Consider the following 25614-nt stretch of genomic DNA (forward strand, 5'->3'; position numbering starts at 1 on the left):
AATGAAAAATTACCTAACATTTCTCTTGAATAATCTCTACATTTCACATGACCTTTAAGTAAATATAAAAACGGCCAGTCACAAACACTCATTAATGCATACTTACAGAACTATATTCCTCATCAATTTATCAAATATGACACTTATTTCATTTATTTGTGTTAGCTGCTTGAATTGCTCCACAGTCTAATTATAAAAGTAGCCAAAATGTGATTTGTCTTTGAATTTTTATAAATTCAGCAGTGGGAATTAAGCACATCATGTTTTAATTTTTAAAAGAAATCTGTTAAAGAAATAACATCTGAAACATACAAGAAACCCTATTCAGAGCACAGGCATGATTTCTGCAACATTTTAATCACTTTTGTTTACATAAGCATTAAATGAGGTGTATTTTCACAGGTTATTGCACAGTATATGTTTTTGATATTGGATACATTACTCATGGAAAATAGTACCTTGATCTGCAAAACATCTGCTGTTCCATCACATATCATGACAGACCTATTTGATTTTCCACTGAGAAAATTGTTTGCACCTGCCACTGCTTTCTGAAGTATATTCATAACATAACATTAGCACTTAATATTTCTTCCAGTAAACAATATTTCAAAATGTTGAATGGTTTGTACATTTCTTGTAAAAGAAATATTTTCCATGATTAATCATGAATGAATTCTGCCCAATTTTTTGGATACAGTATTACTGTGATAAAAACATTTCAGCAAAGCAAGCTATAGCTTTGATTTTATATACCTTATTTGTCTTTAAACATCCACGTGCTTTTAGCAAAACTTATTTCGGCATTTGTTCACCTGATTTTATCCTAAAAGATAGACAACTATTTGCTTTAATTAGTGTCAACAGATCTCTTGACCTTTTACTGGGAGGGGAGTGGGAGAGAAAGAGAAGAGGAAATAGGAACAGCAGGTGGATGAAAGTAGATCCATTTGTCAGGAGTGCTTTATGCAGTATAGCAGCATTTGCTTAGGTAAGTTATTCAAAAGTTGTCTGCTGAATTAGAATGGTCAATTATGTTGCATTGTGTCAAGGCTGCACTCTATAATCCCACTGTATAATATGTAGTGACAGTATTTTTCAGTTTGCTTCAATACAATTTGGAATAATAACATTGATAATTATTTTGATTTTTAAAAAAATATATTATTCTGCATCCTTTGGCATTTCTGATCCATTACTACACTTCAGAGTTTGAGTGTCAGGGTTGGACATTGCTGATTCTCTGCTGATGGATTGCTGATCCATTTCATTAATGTCCAATGATTTTACCACTTCATCGTTACCATCTTCTGTGGGATCAGATTCTGGGTTTGTATTTTCTTTTACTTCAGCTGCTTCTGACTCTGTAGGAGCTCCAAAACCAGCATTTGCTGGTTGTGCACCATCACTATCATAGATAATGTCTTCAGGCTTTGGAGCCGCTGGACAGAACTCTTCCCCAGGACAGAGCTGATGGAAGATATCTTCCGCCTAGTGACAAGAAACAGCAAGTAGATACTGTGAACATTAATCTGAACAAAATCATTGGTCTGAAAGAATACACCTTATAAATGCAGACAACCTCAGTGCATAAATACAGTACTAGTGTGATTGAAAGAAAAAGTTTGCATTTATATAACCTTAGGAGACTCCAAAGTGCTTCAGAGCTAGTCAGTTCCCTTTAAAGTTGTAACATTGAAAAACGTGGCACCATTTATTGCATGTAAGGTTCCACAAACAGCAGTGAGATGAATGACCAGATTATCAGTCACAGTGATTTTGGTTGAGAAACAAATGTTTACCAGGACACTGAAAGAACTTATTGGTGGCCTCAGAAGTGCCATGTGATATTTCAAATCCATCCGAGGAGGCAGTACCTCTCAACAATGTTGCACTCCCTCAGAAGTACACAGAAGTGTCAACCCAGATTTCATGATCAAGTTTGGGCTGCGCTTGAACCTATCATTTTCTGACTCTGGGAGCTTGATGTGAAGCAGAATGATTGGAAAGCTTTCAGAACGTGTTGCTGATCTACGCTTATGAGTCAGAGTGACTGCCCTGGATATCAAGGCAGCATTTGACTGGATGTAACATCAAGCAGTCCTAGCAAAACTGGAGCCAATGGGAATCAGGGGAAAGCTCTTCACTGGTTGGAGTCATAACTTGCACAAAGGAAAATGGTTGTCGTTGTTGGAGCTCAATCCTCTCCGTTCCAGTACACCACTGCAGGAGTTGCTAAAGGTAGTGTCCTCAGCCCAACCATCTTCAGCTGCTTCATCAATGACCCTCCTTCCATCATAAGGTTAGAAGTGGGGATGTTCGCTGATGATTGCACAATGTTCAGCACCATTTGTGACTCCCCAGATACTGAAACAATCCACGTCCAAATGCAGCAAGACCTGGACTATATCCAGGCTTGGGCTGACAAGAGGCAAGTAATATTCACACCACACAAGTGCCAGGCAATGACCATCTCCACCAAGAGAGAATTGAACCATCGCCCTTTGACACTCAATGGCATTACCATCGCTGAATCCCCCACTATTAACACCTTCGGGGGGGTTACCATTGACTAGAAGCTAAACTGTACTAACCATATGAATACTGTGGCTACAAGAGCAGGTCAGAGGCTAGGAATCCTGCCATGTGTAACTCACCTCCTGACTCCTCAAAGCCTGTCCACCATCTACAAAGCACAAGTCAGGAGTGTGATGGAATACTCTCTACTTGCCTGGATGAGTACAGCTCCAACAACACTCAAGAAGTTTGATACCATCCAGAACAAAGCAGCCTGCTTGACTGGCACCCCATCCACAAACATTCATTCCCTCCACCACTGACACACAGTGGCAACAGTGTGTACCATCTACAAGGTGCACTGTAGGAACTCACCAAGGCTCATTCGAAAGTATCTTCCAAATCCACGACAGCTACCATCTAAAAGGACAAGGGCAATGGACATATGGGAATACCACCACCTGCAAGTTCCCCTCCAAGCCACTCACCATCCTGACTTGGAAATATATCGCCGTTCCTTCACTATCTTTGGGTCAATATCCTGGAACTCCCTTCCTGACAGCACTGTGGGTGTACCTACACTACATAGACTGCAGCGGTTCAAGAAGGCAGCTCACCACCTCCGTCTCAAGGGTAATTAGGGATGGGCAATAAATACCCACATCCCATGAATGAATGAAAGATGATAGTAAAGATGCCCTATTTATCCTCAGCACCTCTGGTGGAGATGGGCCAAAGCTGCAAGAGAGGAGCTAAGGTTTCTGCTACCAATTGCTATTTAGCGGCACCCACTGAAAACTCTTGGCTTCATAATAAAAACAGCCTGCTGACAATCAGTGGCCAGATTTACACGAAGAATTCCCACTTGGCTAAATAGGAAATCAGCACTTATGAAATCATAAACCAGCATTCAAGAGAGGCGGCAAGGAAGATGGGGGTGTGGGGAAGAAAGAAATTGATTAAATGTATCGCACACAATTAGAAATATATTCCACACTTCGTAGCATTGTTAGTTGAAGGAATCTTTCATAATATTAAATTGGTGACCCTGAGTTTTATTTGTTGAGCCCACACATATATTGAAAATAAATGATTCACAACTCAATGTTTGACATCTGAGAGGTTCCACAAAGTGTCTTAATATGCCAAACAGTGAATTCTTTGAGGATATGTGCTATGCTTACATAGTAGCACAGGAGATGAGAACATACACTTATAAGGCATGTAGCTGTAGATGATGATGACGACAACAACTTGAACTCACATAGAATCTTTAATGTAGATAAACGCTTCACAGAGGTATGAGGTAAAAATGGACAACAAGCCAAAGAGGGAAAGATTAGGAGGGGTGACTAAAACCTTAGCTAAAGAGGTGAGTTTTAAGAAGGGTCTTCCCACAGAGGAAGGTGCAGATGTAAAATAAATTTATTGAGGGAAGTTCAAGAGTTAAAGCAACAAAAGGTACAGTTTGTCAACGATGGGTAAAAGGAAGTGCAGATGCACAGTAAGCTTGACTCGGAGGCTTGGAAAAAAATTGGGATGGGACCACTAAGTATAGGAATGGAGGACACTCCAGACATAGGGAGGGGTGAAGCAGCAGAGGGATCTAAACAGGATTGAGAATTACAAATTTTATAGATGTAGAACTGGGAGCCAGTGTCAGTCAGCAAGGATTGGTATATAGGTGCAAGATAGGATACGGGCTGCAAAGTTTTTGATGATCTGAAGTTTACAGAGGGTGGAGTTTGGGAGGTCAACCAGAATAATTAATTCTGGAGATGACAAAAGCACAAATGAGGTTTTCAATGGCACAAGAGCAAGATAGGGGTAGAGATGGGCAATGCCAAGAAGATGAAAGTAGTTTGGAAACTCAGCATACAGACAACAGGATAATGAAGTTGCTAACGGTCTCACTCTGCACGTGGCTGTGGCCAAGAACAGAGTGCAGTCAATGTGAGTACATGGCTTTTATAGCTAAGGCTAAAGATAGCAATTGCCACCTTCTCATTAGCTTAAGAATGAATGAAAGTCAAGCTAAACAAACAGTCAGATAGAATGACAGTGGAGGAATGGCGAGCTGTGAAGAGGTAGATCAAGGCAAGATTGGAATATAGGTTGAAGCTGACCTCATAACTACAGATGATGTCATGAGGAAGAATAACTGGTAGAAATGTTCTGGCTATAATTGTGTGGTAACAGTGGAAACAAGTGAAGGCAATCCCACCAAGGCAAACAATGGAGGAGAGATGTAGCAGAACAATGGTGTGGTTCAACTGTCCCTCATCCAGTAACTTAAATGCCAGCAGTGAGCAACAGCAGATGCAACTAAAATTTTTATTACATGCCATCATTAAACTGTGCACATGTAGTCATTTACATACCCACCAATACAACAGCATGCCTAAATCGGAAAAGCTATTCTTTCAGAAATCTACAAATAGAACTTGATCCGCACAAGACAATTTTACACCGCAATGCAGAGACATGCATAATGTTTTCATCTAGCATGCTTGGAAGGATAAGGAAGATTGAAAAGCTGGCTCCTAAGAGATATGGGCCTGATTTTAACCCATTCAAAACCCTTGCACAGGGTTAAAAGCAGGCCCATGGGCTCCGTAATGTTATTCTTTCTAATGATGCCTTTGCACAATCACATTATACTAGTTATACAGGTCTAACAAGCACTTTGCGGGGGGAAACCATGTCTTCATTGAGCAACTATTTGGGGTACCAAGGCCAAGCACTTGGACCATGGGTAGTTGCAAATTGAAACAGGATGGCAAGGGTGCAAAGCATTCATGAGTAGTAGGTAAGCCACCATAGGTAGCACAGACAAGAAAGAGATTCTTGTCCAGCTCCTCCAGTAAGCTCCACAATTGGAAATATTAATCATAGAACTGCTAGTTTCTTCACCTGTTTACTGCACACCATTGCACATATTTATCTTTATTTTTTAACAATTAACTTCCCACAGATTAAGAAACTGTAAAACATGTTTACAGTGAATAAGGCTTGCATTTATATAGCACTTTTCATGAGCACTGGACGTCTCAAAGCACTCAACAGCTAAATGAAGTACTTTTGAAGTGAGGCACTGTTGTAATGTAGGAAATGTGGCAGCCAACATGCACACAGCAAACTCCCACAAACAGCAATGTAAAAATGACCAAATTACCTTTTATTTTTGTGATCTCGATTGAAGAATAAATACTAACTAGCACTCCCCTGTTCTTCTTCAAAATAGTGTCATGGGATTTTTTATATCCACCCGAGTAAGCAGATGGAGCTTAGGTTTAGTGTCTCAACCAAAAGGCCTCCGATAGTGCAATGCTCCCTCAGTACTGCACCGGAGTGGCAACCTCAATTTTTGTGCTCAAGCCCTGGAGTAGGATTTGGACCCAGGAATTTGTGTCTCAGAGGAGGGAGTGCTACCAACTGAGCCACAGCTGACACACAATACATTTTATTTAGTGTTCCATTGCATATGTTTTTGCAGTTCAAATTTCACCTTTGGCGCAATAAACTTCTGTCCAATGATCCTTTACATACTGCCCGCGTTGAAGGAATGCTGCTGCAGAGTAGTTATACAGATAATTACAAGGGATACACAAATCCAATTTGTACCTACTACCAACCTTAATGCAATAAAATTTACCAGATTTTTTTTTTAAAGCTATGGTACATGGTACGCTGCACCTGGAACCCAACCTGTTGCCATCTCTATTGGTTTTAATCATCATCTTTGGCAAAACAAATAAGGTCTACACTATCCAAGCATCATTTTTTTAAACTCCAATTTACTTTATATGGCACCTTTCCAGCACCCATTATGGTTTCTTTACTTTTCAAATAAAAAATTCCCCCATCGGCTCTTTCACCCACCATTTCCCTTTCTAAATTTCTCACTTGCTTTTTTCTAATCAGCCTATTCTGCTTTATTTCCTTCTAATTGCTACTGCACTTCAACCGAACAGTAACTTTTCAAAAGAGACACCCGTTGCTTAACACCAAATTATCCTGTGCCTTTTTAAGTTCCCAGCTAATCCAAACTCTCATTTTCCCTTTTGCTCGTTAATACCCAAGCAGATCTTCAAGTACCATGGTAAACGGTAAGGAAGATTTACTGTAACTAAATAAAATGAATCAATTTCAAGTATTTGATGACATGGTTATCTATTATAAACAGAAAGCATAGTGCAAGTCATTAGATTTTTTATACCAGAACATGAAAAACATCTGTTATCTACAGGAGGCTGGATTCAATTTCCTAGTAGCATTAAAACAATTTTAATTCTCACCTTGATTCATTGCCAGCACTTTGCTGAATTCAAAAAGTTGTGGGTTTGAGCCCTACTCCAGCATTTGAACATACAATGAAAGCTTCCACTTCAGTGCAGTACTGATGGGAGAGCTGCATTGTCAGTGGTGTTGTCTATCAGATAAGATGTTAAACCAAGATAGGTGAGACTGTTCACAGAATCACAGTGCAGAAGAGGCCCTTCGGCCCATCGAGTCTGCACCGACACGTGAGGAACACCTGACCTACCTACCTAATCCCATTTACCAGCACTTGGCCCATAGCCTTGAATGTTATGATGTGCCAAATGCTCAAAGTGGGACAAGAGAGATCCCATAACAACATTCAAACAACAATTCACCTTGGGTCCTGCCTAAGTTTATCTATAAGCCAACAATACCAAACACGATTAACTAACCATTTATTTCATTTTTGTTTAATTTAACATATGCAAATTAACTGCTATATTACTGCTTAACTGTGATGGCACATCAGAAAGGTAAGTCCATGGCTCTGAAAGCCTTTGGCATATCCTGAAAGCAGGAAAGGCACAATGTTAATTTTAGATATTTTTGATCTCATTGTACCTGCGTAACAGACTGCTCAAATCCAAGAGCATCATCAGGTCCACCACAGACAAATACATTACTAGGAAGGCCTTCGTATGTGCTTCTGTCAACTGCTGATGTATCTCTTACATTGAAATATAAAGCCCAAAGCAACCTTGGTTTCTCTTCCACTTCACATTCATGACAATCTGAAAAAAAAAAAGCAAGTAATCATGTTTGTAGTCAAACAGATCATCATACTTACAGGTACAATGTATAGTAGCAGGGTCCAACATAATAAATCTAAACGAGAACGTTTGTTAATATTATTTAAAAAGAGAATGTAAAAGACAGTCAAATGCTGTAATATGGGCAGAAGGGCTAATGTTCTTTTGCCAGAAGTTGCAGTGAAGGAGATGCAGCAAGGTAAAACTATGTAACTGTCAATCTTTTCATAAAATTCTTAAATATTTACAGGAAATATAAATTTAAATTGGTTCTAGGAAATAAAAAAAAAGTGATTTCAAAATAAGAATTACTAATAAATGATAAATTTAGATTTTAAAATACAATATAAAACCATCTCACTGGAACTATAATGCTAAGCACCACCAAGGAAGAAACTTGCTCCAATATCCATAGAGGGATTTGAGGAAGCAGTTGATAGTAAGGAATAGAAGCCAGGATGATTCTAGAGCAACGGATGCGATGGAAGAGGAGAGGGGCCCTGGTAGAGCTTGGTGTAGTCAGTTAGGTCTGGAAATAAATGGATAAGCCAGTTATCTGCTATGAATGTTCAACTTGTGCTTTTGAAAATGAGGGAGAGAAGATGAGGGCTGTACCAGGTCATCAGACAGCAAAGGCTTTTCTGGGGCAAAAATAAGACAGTGGCCGAGCAAATCAACAGCGTATTATTGTAACAAATGGAGACCAAAACATAGGTACTTGTGGGAGCAAAGTGCAGTTCCAAGTCACTTGGGGTAAACACGGATGGAAATGGAGTTGGATAGAGTCATAGATACAAGGAAGTTATCAGTTTTAGCCTTTACTCCTATTGCCTTGGTCATTGAAAAGTGACCAAAGGAGATGACAAGCTCAAAAGGGATGGCCACGAATATGATGGGGTGTTCATATGGAGAGAGAGCCCAAGGAATAGTGTTGTGTGGGATAAGCAGGTACGCTAAATAGAAAGGCCAATGGAGAGTAGAATGATAAAGTGGGGGTTGCTACTCGTAAGGAGACCGTGTGATTATTCAAGCCAAAGATGATGGCAGGGTTAAAGAAGACAGGAGTAGTGAAGATAGGGACTGAGATTAGATGGGACAAGAACATGAAGGTGGATATATAAAAAGGTAGCAGCCTAAATATCAGCTTCTTGGAAGAGGAGCAGAGAAGAGCTTGAAAGAAAATAAAGAGTTCTTGAAGGTGAAATTCAATGTTGGTGGAGGTGTAAAATGTGTGGAAGTGAACTAGCCACCAGTGGTTCAACTGTCCTATATACCTTTTCATTGAAGTCACTGAAAAGGAAAATTGAGCAAGTGTATGACAGGCTGTCACTTTGTCACCTTGCATTTCATCACCCTGCACACTAGTGCTGAGGTTGAATTTCATTTCTTCACCCCCACCCAGTATCTCAAGTAATGAAGGAAAACTGCATTTCCCATTCTCATTGAGAACAAATATATTCTGCGAAGACCTTGAGTGATCTGCCTGCAGGTTATCATGGTAACACAGGTAGAGATACAACAGTGAAAGCCTCAGTTTGCACCTCTCATTGTTTTTTTTCAAAACAAGTTTCATATTAATTAGGAGAAAACATGGGAACATTTACAGTTTCATGTTCATTTTCTATTAAAAACTCATCCTGTGTGTAATACACTAAAGTAAATGTCAGAAATATCATGTTGGAGTAACTGCGTAAAACTATAGGTGAAGGTTTGAACACAATTAGGGAACAGTAAAAGATCAAAGAAATATTAAATATCTAAATCAACACAAAATTGTCTTATGTTTTATGCATACTCAAATCTTAATGTTTCCACATTGCTGTTGTTGACCCACTGGGAATATTGTATCTTTTCTATATCCTACATACTAAAACTTCTGACATTTGTTCACATATGGCGCAAGAAAATACAAGTCAAGGGCACCGTTATATTTACTTAATTTCATATACATACCAGCTAAACATCAAATTTTCATTTGGTACACAAGGGCCTATAACTGCTTTCTTTCCTCTTCCATAATTTCCTCTTGGAAAGCTCTAGCAATATATCTTAATATTAGTGTTTGTTGTTCAGAAGTACCTGATTTTTCTTTTCTTCTGTGCTGTTTTATTACAGTAGAAACTAAGTCCTCTCTTTCAGGTGCCTTTGTCTTTTTGACCTGCTATGGCCTAGTGCTCACCTGATCTGGTGATTCGTCCTCAATGGCTCTAATAGAATTTGTTCTGACATTTTAATTAAAATACTGCCACTGCCACACACACTGCAATCACAGGCAGATGATAAAAAGGGCAATGTACCAGGTGAAAACTCGTGCATGCCGCATTTGGAGCAGAACTGCACCTGATGGTCCTCGTTATTATCTCTGGTATGTGAACAAAAGAATTTCAATTATGTTTTAAGTAATGTAAATGATAGGTAAAGCTTTTCTTCTCTGTAAATGGGCTGGAAGTTTTACAATCACATCAATCCATGCAACGTGGCAAACATTAGAAGGCAAACATAGCTGGCTATTTCTTGCATCGAGTTTGAACTGGACCCTTGTTGATTGCTTTACTCTTTACAGCATAGGTAAGCCAAAAATACCATCCAAACTAAATTTTCAATCACTTGTGTTTTCTTTCACAGTTGAAAAATTTCCGATTCAAAATGGAACATAATCTCAAAGTGCCCCACAATCTGCAATGATTTCCAGCTGAATCTGCAAATTCATCAAAACAACCATTCTACATCATCAAACTAGAATTATGAACCCCGACAGTTGCTTTTGGGTTTGGAATGGTGAATACAAATTTCCGACAGATAAAATGTACCATTCTAAGTTACAGAATCATAGTATGATACAGCACAGGAGGCCATTTAGCCTATTGTGTCTGTACTGGCTCTTTGAAACAGATATACATTACTCCCACTCCCCTGCTCTTTCTTATATTAGTTTAATGAGTCCACAGTCTATATCCTTTTCTCAAAACAAATTCTTAACAATGTACACTAAAGTGATGCTTGGAATGTAAAATGCTTGAAAGGTTCAGAGTTTGTCCTTCAGTGTTGAAGATCCTGGACTAGAACTTAGCTTGGAAACAGAAATTGAAAAATGAAAAATCACTCTCAACTGCTTTTCAGGATGACAAAAATAATTATCCCTGGCAATCTCAATGTAGCTAGAATTAATATGAGTCAGCAGCAAAAAAAAAAACTAAACCTCTATTTTAGCAGTCTCAGCTTAATGAAACCATTATCATGGCTATGGGCAATAAGAGTTAGAGAAACACCATATTTTGTAAAACACATTTCTGGAACACTCATTAATGCTATGCTATTGATACTGACCAGATCCAAGAAATAGATGCGCACAACATGTAATTTAATACCATGTAAAATTACCAGATGTGAAGTGATAATAGGGTAAGGATGGCTTAGAGAAGAGGACAAAATTCTTAAGATGAGTAGTTTTTACTTTTTTTGTTTACTTGTGAAGGAGTAACAATCACAATGTTCATTCTTGCCAAGTTTTAATTGTGCAGTTAATGTGAGATGTTACTTTGATGTTGTTCAAGTCCTTGTTTGTCAGAAAAAATAAAAGCAGTACAAAATACTAAGGTATTTCAGTTGATGAAACAGCAATGAAACCCTGAAACAAATCATGTGAGCCTTAGTTTGTACTTGGAATCTATAACAGACACAAGCACAGCAAAAGTGCAAGATGGAAAGTTCCCTAGAATGTCACATTGACACAGAATAGTAGCAGTTAGATCATCAATACAATAATTTGCCAATCTGTTCACATGCAATCATGCCTAGACACAGTCATCAACTGTCAGTCCCAGTTCACTGCTAAAATAAAAATTATTTTGAATGCTGAAATAAACAGAAATTGCTGAAAATAGATAACAGATCTGCCAATATCTGAAAAGAGAAAAGGTAGGTGGGCTGCCAATTAAAGCAAGGATCTTCCAGGTGACTTCCTTTCTTTCAGTTGCTGAGTTATCTATTTTCAACATTTCATTTTTATTCCTCTTTCTGTTTAGATTTGAAAACCAATTCATTCATTGTACAGTCATGTCTTATTCCAGAATTCTAATGCTCCATGTTCACTGACTGCAAGGAAATGGATTACTTCTCATTTTTGGTTAATGGTAGATGTTGACTGGTTGGGCAAACCACAGTCAGAAGTATGTTCTACACTTTTCCAACATGTTGAATGCCAAGCTTGATACATACCACTGAGTTTTATTTATAGTTATAGTTTTTGTTTATAGAGATCTAATAAATACACCATTTTCACTTATATATAGCTGAAATATAGTCATAATCATTCAGTAAGTTAATTATATTAGAATGGTATTTATAAAAGGATAACTCAAAGACTGGTAAGACAGAAGGGGGAAAAGAATGACTGAATGCTGCTGCAATAGTACGTCATTCTTTTGCAAATGTGTTCTCATTAAAATGTAACCAGAACAACAATTATGACCCCAGGTGTTGTACATAATGTCTAGCTTTGGAGTGTGAAGTGATTGCTTCATTATGTGCATGAGTTATTGATGTGTTAGCATGTGTGATTACTGTAATGTCATGTCAGATGCAAGCAACAGTTCTCATTGAGCTAGTCAGGTTCCTGAATAATGTTATCAGGTTTACTCTTCATATCTATTTCAAGATCATTAGTTTTAAGCTTCTAAGAATTATTTCCAACCTTTTGAGTATATCACATTAACAGATAACCACTTTTTATATTACTACTCATGCAATTATGTCTCATAATAATGTGACATTGCTCAATAATATTTGCTTCTGATTAAAGGCCCTTCGAGATCAAATCAGAGTTAGAGTAGACCAATATTTCAACAATAAAACAGATTTTATGTATTGATGACATAATTTAAGATTAACGAAACACTGCAGTGATGCACTACCCAGTACAGAAAGGAGCCAAACTAAAAAAGCCACAAAAGCGAAATACTACGGATGCTGCAAATCGAAAATAAAAACCTTTTGGATGAAAGATCACACATAGAAATATTAACTACTTTGCTTCCCACAGAAACTGCCAGATTGGCTGAGTGTCTCCAGCATTTTCTGTTTTTAAATTTTAAAAAGCCCCCAGGTTTTTATCCATGGTCTATTCCAAGTTAGGTGATTTCAGCTGCGGTGCCAGCCGGAGAAAACAACCAGGTTTTTACTATCAACCACTGGTCATAACTGCATTTCTGTTCATATTACCCATTTACATTCAACCAGGGTTTCTGCTGACCTTTTGTCACAGCTATGAAGGCTAGTCCAGAGAACTGCTGGGAAATTCCCACTGTTGGTCTTCTGGTGATTCAGAATTTGCCTACCAATGAGGCAATTGGAGAAAAAACAGCCCTGTTAAATCCCCAAAATCCCCAACAAACAGGATAAATTCACTAAGAAATAAAGTAAAATAGAAATAGGCTTCAAGTTAAAAAGTGTGTGTGGGTGGGGGGGGGGGGGGGGGGGGGGGTGTGCAGAAAGAGATGCTAAACAGAGAGAAGAGCTGAGGAGAGAAAAGAGTTGAATAGGAGACAATTTCCAGAATGCTTCAGGGATTCTTCATACTTGCCGACTAGTTGGACTCACTATGTTCCTTTCCTCCTTTGAACTCAATCCCTACATTCTTCTTTCCCTCACTTTCAATCACCCGGTCATAACCCTCCATGCTGCCCTGAAGAGTCAATGGTGGAGGTCCTTCCCCTCCTTTTTCCTATTCTCACATCCACTAGCTTTCGCATTTTAACTTGTTTTTTTCAATATAACAAAGAAATTACATTTTGTCTCGTGTCTATTGCAGCCAAATTTTCTGACGAATCAAAGATAGGTGGGAAAGCAAGTTGTGAGGATGCAAAGAGTCTGCAAAGGGATACAGATAGGTTAAGTGAGTGGGCAAAAAATTGATAGTTGGTGTATAATGTGGGAGGGTCTGAGGTTATCCACTGTTAGGGACAGGAGAAAAGTAAAATATTATTTAGATAGAGAGGTTATAGAATGGGACGTTAAAGGGATCTGGGTGCTCTCAAATATAAAACAAAAGTTTGCATGCAGGTACAGCAAGTAAATAGGAAGGCAAATGGAATATTGACCTTTATTGCATGGGGGATGAAGTATGAAAGTAGGAAAGTCTTGCTGCAATTGTACAGGGTGTGGTTCGACCGTACTTAGTTTTGGTGCACAGTTTTGGTCTCCTTATTTAAACTTGCATTGGAGGCAGTTCAGAAAAGGTGCACTTGATTGCTTCATTGGATGAAGAGGTTGTCTCAAAAGGAAAGATTAAAAGCAAATTGGGCCTATACCCATTGAAGTTGAGAAGAATGAGAGCTGATAATACTGAAACATAAAAGATTCTGAGAGGACTTGACAGTGTAGATGCTGAGATGATATTTTCTGTTGTGAGGAAATCCAGAACTAGAGGCCATTGTTAAAGAAATAAGGAGTTACCCATTTAGGAAGACGATAAGGAGGAATATCTTCACTCAGAGGGTCATGAAGCTTTGGAATTCTCTACTCTTACAGCTGTGGAGATTGAGTTATTGAGCATATTCAAGGCTGAGATAGACAGATTTTGAACTTTAGGGAAGTCAAGGGTAATGGAGAACAGGCAGGAAGTGAAGTTGAGGCCAACATCAGATCAGCCATGATCTCACTGAATAGTGCATTAGACTTGGGAGGCCGAATTATCTATTCCCGTGCCCATTTATGTTCTTATGGGAGCATCTGCAGAGAAAGAAACAGCATTAACGCTCATGTCAGTAACTTCATCATTCTGTTCATACTTCAGATTTCCAGCATCCACAGTATTTTCCTTTTGCATACTCTTACAGGAATGGACACACATACACCGTCACCAATTATAAAGACCCATTTGCTTCAAATTCAACTCAAGAAAAATGAACTAAATTAGCATGAGGAAAGATATTGTCTCACTCAACTCACTGTGCTTCCTGAAGTTCAAAGAGCACACAATAGAGTTTAAGAATTCTGACATTTTAGCATGTGTAGGGAGAAATACCAGGATAGGTTTCACAAAACACTAACTAGAAATGATAGAAATTCTAGTCTAATATCTGACTGTGTTCCACTGAAAAAGATGAGAAAAAAATCAATTCCTGAAATTTGGCAATTTTAAATTAAGACAAATCTGTGTGGCAGATGCGGTGCTGCAGGATACAAATATCCACCCTGTCATGGTGTGCAGTGATTAAAGTCTTCAGTTCTTACCAGTTTCTTCATTTTCACTGTACTGGGTAAACAGTGTAGATACCACAGGTTCCAAGTCTTCTTTGGCAGTTCCATTTGACAGGCAAGTTAAATGGACCAGATCTATTTTAAAGTCAATTTAAAGAAACACATTACTAAGATCAAACAACATATCAGTGCTAACAAGCAATTCAAGTGCTACCAAAATAAATTTTCTGCAAGGCAAAATTCAGATAATAGTTTGTAATGTAGCTTTTTCTCATATAACATGCAGCTAATATAATAAATTTAAGGATTTTACTTCCTTTACATTGCCACATTTTTTTGCGATATTGCCAACTTGTATAGATTTAATCATTTTTCACTTTGAAATAAATGAACGGTCTGGGTTCCACAGTACAGCCTGTAGTACTTGACATAGGTCTTGACTATCCAAAGCAAAGGAAGCTTGTACATCAAGGTTAGACATTTAATTTATGGTGAAGCTCTTGGTATAGGCAACTTTATTAGAGACTATGAGGGATTTATGCACATGGGATTTCTAGAGATGCAACCTCATAAATGGCATTATTTATTGATGAAAATGAACATTGTAAATTTAGAAACATAAATGGTTGACATCTCAATCAAAAACAAGTTAAGTTTTGAATATGAGGTTACCAGTGATATTTTGAGCATCAACTACAATTTAAGGCACGTGCTTGTTTTTTGTTTTGTTTAGAAAGCTGATCACAGGTGGGTGGGTGTCTTAATTCTTTGGTACTTCACATTATTAAGAGTAGTCTTTCTTTTGGCTTTGTGCATTTCAATTGTCAAGAGGTGTCAATAAAGATATATTTTTAATGCAGTAAGATACTGCTCTCCTCAAAATATTTACAAGTTATTAAGCAAAGACACCAACTTTAAGCATCCCAAAAGTATACAGGCTACTTGCCCAAGAAGTTTGGTGTGTTGTTAAAGTACATATGAGGCTGTTACAATTTTCTTATCTTGAATAAAAACTGCACACCTTTTGAAGGCATTCTCCCCTGAGAGTTCCCACTGCACAACGAAGTACTGACCAACATAGATCCAGGATGTCTAAGGCTCCATCATTGGGGAGCCAAGTAGGTCATAACAATTAAGTTTTTCCAGGTATTTTTATTTTTGTTTAGGTCATAACAATTAGTTTGCTGTCACCAGGTGACAAAAAAGGGCAGGTGGGAGTGGAGGAGTGGAAAGAAAATTTTTCAGGGCTCACACTCAATTGCCATTCAGGTGATTCCTTCCAGAAAGTATATATGCATAGATGTTGGATAAGTACACAAGAAATAGGTGCAGGAGTAGATCATATGGCTCGTCAATCCTGTGCCATCATTCAATACGATCATGGTTGATCTTGGGCTTCAATTCTATTTTCCAATCCACTCCCCCTATTGAATTTGCTTGTGATGCCTCCACGGTCAAAAAGATGGTGACACACACCGATTAGCTCATTCACAGAAGTACTTGATTAAATGGGGTACAGGACAGTTTCTGTCACCTGTGGAACTATATCCTAACAGAACTCATTGCCTTCTGACAGGAGTATGGGAAGTAAAGCAAAGAGGAAAATAACAAAAAAAAAACTAAACTAACATTACTACTGTTAGGGTATAAGTCGAGAGAATTTTTGCAGGCTAGTATGGTTCCTAAATAGCAATAGCATGATGCAGTCAAACAGTTTGGACTACTAGGCTCAGTAGGTGCTGCTATCTGGCTGGGTAATAAAGCACAAATCAAAATCACTCGGGCCACCTCTAAAGCACTCTGACAAGATACAGGAACATAGTTACTCATTAGAAATAGCATATATTCAGCTGAAAGCTGAACCAACAATTCATCTAATTTTCTGTTTGCAAATGGCTTACTATTGTGTAACTTCACCTCTGCAGACCAGGAGGATACCCGGGCCAGAGATTTCTTCAGGGCTGCACCAACGTTCATCTCTGACCACCGTCAGGAATTGTGGTTTACATTGTCATATGCCATTGTGTAACTTCATCTACATGAGACCTTGTTCAACTCTTTATAAATGTTTATACATTAATTAAACAATTTAGCAGTGCCCATTTCAAGCTGGTAGTTTTGTATCACCTTAATTTTCATATTATTCTATATAATGATTTATAGATATGTTTTATGGACCTACTTCTTCAAACTTTTTCACAGATGATGCTTTTTCCAAGAAAGAGCCAAGTTAGAAAGGTACTGTGTCACAAGACATTTGTTAGACTGAAAATAATTGAGAATGATGTAATAGTTCAGAATGAAGAACTGCCCGAGCAGAAACAGGGTTCATTTTTCAGATTCCATTCACTTAACAAGCATCTTCACATATCAAATGCTCCTTGAAGTGGAAGAAAGTTTTGTCGGGTCACAGTGCAAAACATCCCCATAAACACTGACAGCATACCACCTAAGGTTCCTTTCATGGGGGTGGTGGTTGCGGGGGAGCGAGCGGGTGGTCATGAGAATCGAATTTTCTTTATTGCAAAATACCTAACACCACATAAAACTTTACACAATTGAATAATAAATCAAAAATAACCACTATATTTTATGGTACTTCATATTGTCTTTACATTCTGCCCTCTGCTATAGTCTGCCACATCAGTTTCTATTATCCAACACGTTTTAGTCACTCAGGTATGACTGAATTAGTAACAGCAGCTGAAGCCATTTGTCATGCAATGCTCTCCTAGCAGGAAGAGCAATGATTTCAGTTCATGATTCGATCATTTGAGTCACATTTTCAGGGCAACTGAAAGACTTCAGTTCCAGTCAGCTGGCAACTCTGATTACATGTGTGTCATCTTCAGAACACATGATCAGGAGCTTGAAGAATAAATGAATTAATCTTCAACAGTCATTGACCAGGGTAAATCACTCAGTTAAAAATCAATTTAAATATGAAAATAATGCAGAAAACAGGATTAGATATTGATTTCAAAACAAAATAGCTGTTTGTTCAAGTATTAAGTGCAAAATATCTCAACTTACAGGTGCCTTGTGGACAGGTATTTGAAGAGGGACAGAGCTCAATGATTCGTACAGAAGGTTGATCTTTTTCCACTGCAGGCACAGTCAAAATAGAAATCTGTAAAGTCAGGGCATATAGTTAGGGAACATTGATTGAGTACTCAGTAAAAGTGTAAATAATCAACCTTATTCCTAAATTTGGGCTTCCATGTAATGGCTGTTTGTAGGGTTTTCCTGTACAAAATTGAGCTGCTGTTTGCCTGTGTACGGCTTTACTGCACTTAAGCAAAGCATTTTAGGATGATGAGACATAATATGATACATCAGTGCAAATTGTCCTTAGTGACAAAAATCATCCCATTATCCCGAGATCAGCAATATTATTACCAAGGAGGAAAATCCTTATTGCAAATCAAAACAGCAAGATACTGGAATAAGTCCACAGAGCTGACTTTGAATTTGGATTGCATTTCTCCAAACAATTGGATATCTAGTTAACTGCAGTAGCTGTCATATTTCAGACTAAGGGGAGATTTATCATTGATATCTTCATTCCCATAGCTCATGTTTTTCATTTTCCTTTCTACCTATTCATCTCCACAAAAAGAGAAGTTGCCAGGTTACATTTTGTGAATTTTGATTTTTTTTCCCCCCGACAGGAGTATGTATAAGAACTGTTTTTCTTAAAGAGAAAAAAAAATGAACGGTGAGTCAATTTGCAGGCAGAGATGACGACTTTAGGAGCCTAGGTATGAAGAGAAACTTGTTTGCATCATACAAGCAGTTATACCACAAATTGGAAAGCATGTCAAGGGATTGCCACATCATGGTTGGAAGTGTGGACAAGTCTGCTTCCAGTCTGTGTGTCATCTCCCAGGGCATCAGCATTCTACAGCCTAACTTAGAAAGTCCAAGGGTGCTGGAGCCAGGTCCTCACAACAAGGATCAATCTTCACTGCCTTTTCAGCTTTGGTGCTCAAATGGCTGCCAGCTAGATTCAGGGCTCCACCTTGGATAGATTAGTGGATCACATGGAAAGGGGTTTTCAAAAAGCCAATCCTGTTAAATCTGGTCTTCCTCAGGCCTGTGGAAATGATGGGCCCGTGGCTGTGATTGTACTTGATCTCGCATGGTGGAGTTGCGCAGAAATGTCAACAATCCTGTTACATGGGGGGCATTGCCTGTCTCTTGACAGTCTGATACCCCTGGATGTGTAGAAAGATGGGAGGATAAATGAATGTGTCAGAATGATGGCCATGTGATGGTTTCCTGCGAAACAGGCACAACTTGCATGATCCTACTCTGGTGTATACACATCAGTGGCACATTGATGGAGTGGAAAGTCCTTTCAAATTCACAAAAGCTCCTGACTCGTCTTATGGTGTCTTGATAAGTACATGCACAAAGGCAATCATGTCCTAGACACAAGGGGAGTCAGCACTGCTGCAAATTTCAGAGCACTCTCATTCCAGCTGTTGATATCTTGGGGAAGGTAATGTATCAGGCAAAGAGGCACTGGTGATCTGCCTGATGTAGCTGTGCAGTGTAGATTGGAAGATGCAGGTAATGTCCCCTGTAGAAGTCTATAAGGAGCAAAGGTGAAGAAGTTAAGGTCAATGGTAACTTTGACACTGGTAAATCATGTTAATTGATCCAGCAGGCAGCAGGCCCTGCCACACTGGTCCGCATAGATCAGCAGTCTGCCTGGTGGAGCGCAGTCTTCTGCTGCAGTGCCCCTCAGAGATAACAAGAAAAGCTGTTTCTTGGACTATAGATACTGTGGGCTGAGTAAGTTATTTTAAGAGCAACTCCTTCAACTGTTGAGTCTGACAGAGTACCTGCGGCTTATCCCAGTTGTTGGGGTTTCTGCTGGTCCTTCCTCTATCCAAAGCAAAGAAAAAGTGAAACCCATAACAAGCAATGAGTGCTTAATCAGAGCAAGAGAAAAGAAACGGAAACAATCTGAACTGGGAAATCCCTTGGAAATCCACGAAGCATGATGATCTGAGTGCCTGCAGCCGAGTGCCTTTTTAAATAGTGCTTCCAAGTCATGTTGGGTTGTAAAGCCAGCCTCATGAGGTATTTTCTCAGCAGTTTGGCCATTGAGTGGGACTTCTGATCCAACTTAAATGACATCATAGGACCCCAATTTGAGTTATTGAGGCACCTGCCTGCTTCTGGAAGTGTGTTTGTCAGAATCAGGTCCTGAGTTAAAATGGCGATTAATGGGTTTCTGGTGGGAATAGGAAAGTATTACAGCTTCTGCTGTTTAAACAGCCTATCACATTGTCACTGAGCTTGTTGGATTAAATTTTTAAGCGTTTGATTGCTTTCAAAAGGATAGTGGATGCACATATGGGGCACAGGCAAAAAACAAACAATCAGGTTTGATCGTTACATCTCTGGGCTATACTATCATATGGTTCTATGTTGGATAACACTGGCACACATCTGAATGAAGGTTCTGAGTGATCAGCATGGCTGTACCTAATAGAACACCTAAAACAGGCTCTAAACTTAAGGTTCTAACTCTGTAATATTGCCAATGCTGCTACAAAAGGCATTCATTTGCTAAATACTAGATAACAAAACAATCTCAGCCATGAGTTGGGAAACTGTTTTTTCAATGATTTCATGTTATGTATCCCATGACAATTATACCCAGCTGAATTTTAAGCCTGTGTAAAAGATTGATTTTTGGTTTTATTGAGCAATTAATATTACATTTTGCATTTTCCACTGAGGGATTCATAGCCAAGTTCACAAGACAGACGACGAAGGCCATTCAACGCAACTGGGCTCACCCATTCAGAAAGATCAGTCATGGTATCCAAAAGTTTAATTATTCTAGTTATTTTGCTCCACCATCCTACGTGAAAATCCATTTTACATGTTTTGCACGAAAAACTTTTTCGGTATCAACATCAAGACTTTGTCTGTCAACTCCTGTACAAATCAACAATACTGATAACGTTTGGACCTTGTGGGTTCATCACCTGGTAAGTTCTTTGTCAGCAGGTACACCTGGCAAGACTGATCTCTAATTACAATAGATCTCCTCCAATAGAAGATTTTACATATCTAGTTATCCTTTTGAGCTTTGTTAAAATATATATATGCACATATATGCATGTGCAGGAAGAAAAAGTACAAAAACACAAGAAATAGGAGGATTAGGCCATATGGCCTGTTCAGCCTGCTCTGCCATTCAATACGATCATAGTTGATCTTGGGTTTTACTCCATTTTCCCACTCGCTGTCCATATCCCTTAATTCCCCGAGACACCAAAAATCTGTCTATCACAGCCTTAAATGCATTCAAAGATGGAGCATCCACAACCCTCTGGGGTAGAGAATTCCAAAGATTTGCAACTCTTTGAGTAAAGTAATTTCCCCTCATCTCACTCCTCAATGATTGGCCCCTTATTCTGAGGCTGTGCCCCAGTGTTTTAGATTCCCTAACCGGTGGTAACAATCTCTCAGCATCTACCCTATCAAGCCCCCTCAGAATTTTCTAGGTTTCAAGGCAAACGCCTCTCATTCTTCCAAATTCCAGAGAATAGAAACCTAACTTGCTTAGCCTCTCATCATAGGATAACCCCCTCATCCCAGGGACCAAACTAGTGAACCAATGTATGTCGTGAAGCACTTTAACCTTATGTAAATTATACTCTTGTTAAGCAGTTAACAGCATTACAACTATCATTTTTTTTTAAAAAGTTGTTCAGTTGTCAGAGTAAGTAATAACATTCTGTCCAAAACATTTTAGTGACTGGGTTTTTACTTAAGTTATACATAAACTAAAGAAATGACTGGCAAAGTATCAGTAAAAACTATCACCACCTGCTCAGAATTGGACTTCAGGACAGAAGAATTTGTGATGAGCACCCCTCTTGAAATGTACCTTACAAAGAGAAGAAAAAAGAATAATTTTCAACAGTGGTGTAGAACGTAGAACCAAGGAGTAACACAAATGACAGCAATAACATCAATAGTATGACGCTGCTTAAAGAATCACCATAATGCAATGCATCAATACTTAATCTTTTTTTAAATTTGTAAAAACTTTAAGCATTGCCACTATAAAAAAAAATAGATAATAAGCATAAAGATTTTTTAAAGAATGTCCAATGATTAGTTAGCATGTAGCGTTTTTGGGCAGGTAATGCAAATGCTTAGATTCAATATTTTTCTTACAATGGAATACAGAGTTCACTACTACAAAAAGTAATGGACCATCACCAACTCCACAGAAAGGTAAGAAAGCTGGGAGTGTGCCAAAGACGCATCATGCTTGAGGGGTTTGCACAACGTTCAACTACAAAGATCAAAGTTTATGGTCATGTGACCCTGAATCCCTTAAAACATATTTCTAGGCCAAAATTCTTCTAAATGCACTTTTATTTTCCATTTATTACTTCACTGTAGTTTTTTAGGTTTGGATTTTACTATTGTATTTTTCACTACCATCATTACATTTTGCAAATCTGATCATGTATTTCCACATCTTGGACAGGAACAAGATAATGAGGTAGTGGTGTTTGGGGGGGTGGGGGGGGTGGGGGAGGATGAGGTTCTCTATGTGTAAAGTTGAAGAAAATTTATTTTATTACTAAAAAGAAAGACATATTGCCGAAGGTTTTCGTCTTGCAGTCATCAGGACAAACGCAAAAATGACAAATTTCAAACAATCACAACAATTTATCAATTTATATTGCAAGAGAAAAGGATGTTGATTGGATAACAAGTCAACTTTGATTGGCTGAGGCATCGCCATGAAGTAAGCATCAGAGAACAACAGGCTCTATAAATAAATTTCATTTTACTAAGCCATCATGGGTTTCTGATTACACTTTGGACAATGTGTTCCCTTAATTTTACAGATGTGAAAATATATCTGACATTTTTTTCAGACACCTGTGCAATGAGGGCTGTTGGATGTTATGCAACAATTCTTACTGTAGAAAACATTTACCTGTGTTGTACATTTTTAGTATGTTTCTCAGGTAGGTAGTTATGATTCACAATAAAGTGTTCACAACTGATGCGATGGCCATTACTGTCAACTACAGCTTTACACCTGCAAAGTAACATGGGATGCAGCAAACAAGGTTAAGTTAGTTGATACTACATAGACAAGAGACATAATATAAAAGAATTTCCTGTGAAAGTAAATGATTATATATCAAATAATGAAAAACAGGATTTTTACCCACATTAAATACTTAACTTAATAGAACCTCAAATTTTAGTGGAAAATTGTACTAAAATTGATGGTTAGACCAACCTCAAAATTGCAAAAGTGTATACCGACATGGAGATGGCTCAAACGAATTGGGCTCTAATGAATTTGTATTCTCAAATTCCAAACAACTGAAAGTTACCTTACAATACAAGAAATTGTGATGAAGTTTGCATGTTACAAAGAATTAGATTAAGCCAGAAGACCAAATTAATTTCAGAGTGTTTAGAGAGAAACGGCATATAATTAAATAGTGCCCACACATACAGGCCCAGATTTTCATCCCCAGGTCGTGTTCGCCAAGTCAGGAAGATTTCCTGACTCAGCGAACCCGACCTTTAAAAATGTCTGCCCACAGGTGGGATGTTGGGCTTGGGTGGCGGGGGGGAGGGGTGGGGGGCTGCAATTAGGCTGAAAAACAAGCCAGGGCAGGCGATGCTGGAATGAATCCACAGACTGCCAGGTACGGAGACAGGCTGGGTGCAAGGCCTGCTTTTATGCACCAGCATAGTGTTGAAATATTTTTTAAAAATCCCCACAGCCCTCACCGCCCCTGACACACACTCCCTATTCCCCAACCTTGCCAACGCATGCGCCCCAACTTTGCCAACCCATGTCCCCACCCATCCCCATGGCTCCCAGACCCCTATGCCAATGTAGTTACCCTCTACCCACCCACCATAGCCACTATACCCCAGATGTCAGCTTCATGCCAGCTCATGCCCTCCCATCCTTTGCTCTTACCCTCTTTATGACCTAGTGTCTTTGGTCAGCTCCCTGACAGCTTTGACACCTTCAACAGCTGGACAGTTCAGCAGTTCCAAAGAGTTTGTGCGCAAAAAGTACATAATCATGTTCATTTTAAACAATCCCCAAGGGTGCCTTAGCTCTCCCAAGAAAGTATCCTGGGATCCTATCCATAGTGTCATGAAGCTATTAATGTATATAATATTTTGGAAAATATTTTTCTTTTAAAATAGAGGTTTAGTCAGTGGGTGTATCTTAATTGGATTAAAGCCAGCTAGTCTGGGCGCTTTGATATGTACTAGTTTTGAGATGTAAACAGAGAGGTAGCGTGCATAATCATTTTTTGAATAGAGCATTCAAGAAGTGGGGTGAAAATTGACACCTATCTAGCAGATATCAAGCAATATGTTTCTATTACTAATAAAATTGGTACTATGAAAGGGGTTTTATTGTTATAAGAGACTGGTGATACAATGAGAACTTGCATTCAGTTGGGATGGTACGTTTAACTTCAACAGTTTTCGGGTGTGCAGAACAGAGGCAATGTAAGATCAAAAGGAAGCTGCGAGCCTCCAACTGTCTCCACAGGAACCAAAGTGAAAAGAACCTCATTTTGAATTTGTACGATGAAAATGCTTTGTCTGGTGTTTTGGTTAAGTCTATGGGTTGCTGTTGCCTTAATGGAGATTAGTTTGGGAATTTGTTAGAAGTTATGATAGTAGTAATTTGAAGCCACATGTATATATATTTTAACCTGTATAAATTAATTTAAAAATGTTTAAGTTAATTTAATGTAAGGCCTCGAGAACTGGTGGTCTGATTCCTGAATTTAGAGTTGCATCTCAAACATAACACTTAAAATTATAGGTTATGACAGCTTGAAGTTTCCCTCTGGGATTTTTAAATAACTCCGCTTTACCAACTGCATCGGTCATAACAATAGTGTTACCTTACCTCTCCAAAGGGCTACCCTGGCTATCCACCAAGTTCAGACCTCTTCTTACCTGTTCTAATTTGCATACTCCTGTTCCTCCAAAATCCCATTTCAGTGGAGGCAGCTGGTGATTTAAATGGCCAGCTACCTCTGTAAATCACACATGTGCAAACCCCGGCCTGGCTCTTGTCCTGCCCCTACGAAGATAGGAAATGCCGGGTTTGGGACTCAGAATTTTCGGCCATTTCCCCAGGATTTTCGCAATGACAGAGAAGCTCAGAGTTTAAGATTGTGCACTCGTTTTTTAAAATAAGAAATCAGAGCCATTTCTGGAGCTTTCGGAAAATACATTACCTTAAGTGCAAGTTGAAGAAAAACAGTAACAGAAACATCAATGACCAAGGCTTCCAACTCAGAGAGAAGTCTAAACTACCTATGTGGCTCAGACAAAATGATTGTTAGTTTTCTGCTGTTAGAAAATCCTAGCAATATTACTATAAGCATGTCCATTCATGACATGACCTCTTTGTTTTAGATTCATGGCAACAGAGAATGGTTACAGCACAAGAGGAGGCCATTCAGCCTGTCTTGTCTGTGCTGGCTCGCTGCAAGAGCAACTTCACCTAGTCACACTCCCTGCCCTTTCCCTGCAGCCCTGGTTGGAGGTAAGAAACAAGAAAAGGGGCTATTATGCCTCTTGGTGTGTTTTACACATCATCAATTTGTGGGAAGGAGAAAGAGGAGCAAATTAACAGAGGAAATTAATGTGGGGTGCAAGAACTATATTGTAGTCATAATGGAAGACTTTAAAGACGCAATATTGAATGAAGCAATGATTGCGTTCAAGGCAAAGGGGAGGAAATCCCTGCAATGTGTTCAGGAGAACTTTC

At 38.8% G+C, this 25614-nt stretch overlaps 1 protein-coding gene across 1 annotated transcript in view; it reads right to left on the reverse strand.

Annotated features, from left to right (window-relative positions):
• Window positions 1-338: 338 nt before the first annotated feature.
• Window positions 339-25614, reverse strand: part of chm (CHM Rab escort protein) — a 141978-nt gene continuing 116702 nt past the window's right edge. Inside the window, exons 10-15 of the mRNA XM_078547217.1 lie at window positions 22777-22881; window positions 21645-21705; window positions 17823-17919; window positions 14823-14924; window positions 7402-7571; window positions 339-1491 (exon numbers count right to left, since the gene is read on the reverse strand). Coding sequence (XP_078403343.1) covers window positions 1165-1491; window positions 7402-7571; window positions 14823-14924; window positions 17823-17919; window positions 21645-21705; window positions 22777-22881 — 862 coding nt within the window. The 3' untranslated portion in view covers window positions 339-1164. The remainder of the gene's footprint in view (window positions 1492-7401; window positions 7572-14822; window positions 14925-17822; window positions 17920-21644; window positions 21706-22776; window positions 22882-25614) is intronic.

Source organism: Cetorhinus maximus, chromosome 8 (assembly GCF_964194155.1).
Source record: "Cetorhinus maximus chromosome 8, sCetMax3.hap1.1, whole genome shotgun sequence".
Taxonomy (NCBI): Eukaryota; Metazoa; Chordata; class Chondrichthyes; order Lamniformes; family Cetorhinidae; genus Cetorhinus; species Cetorhinus maximus.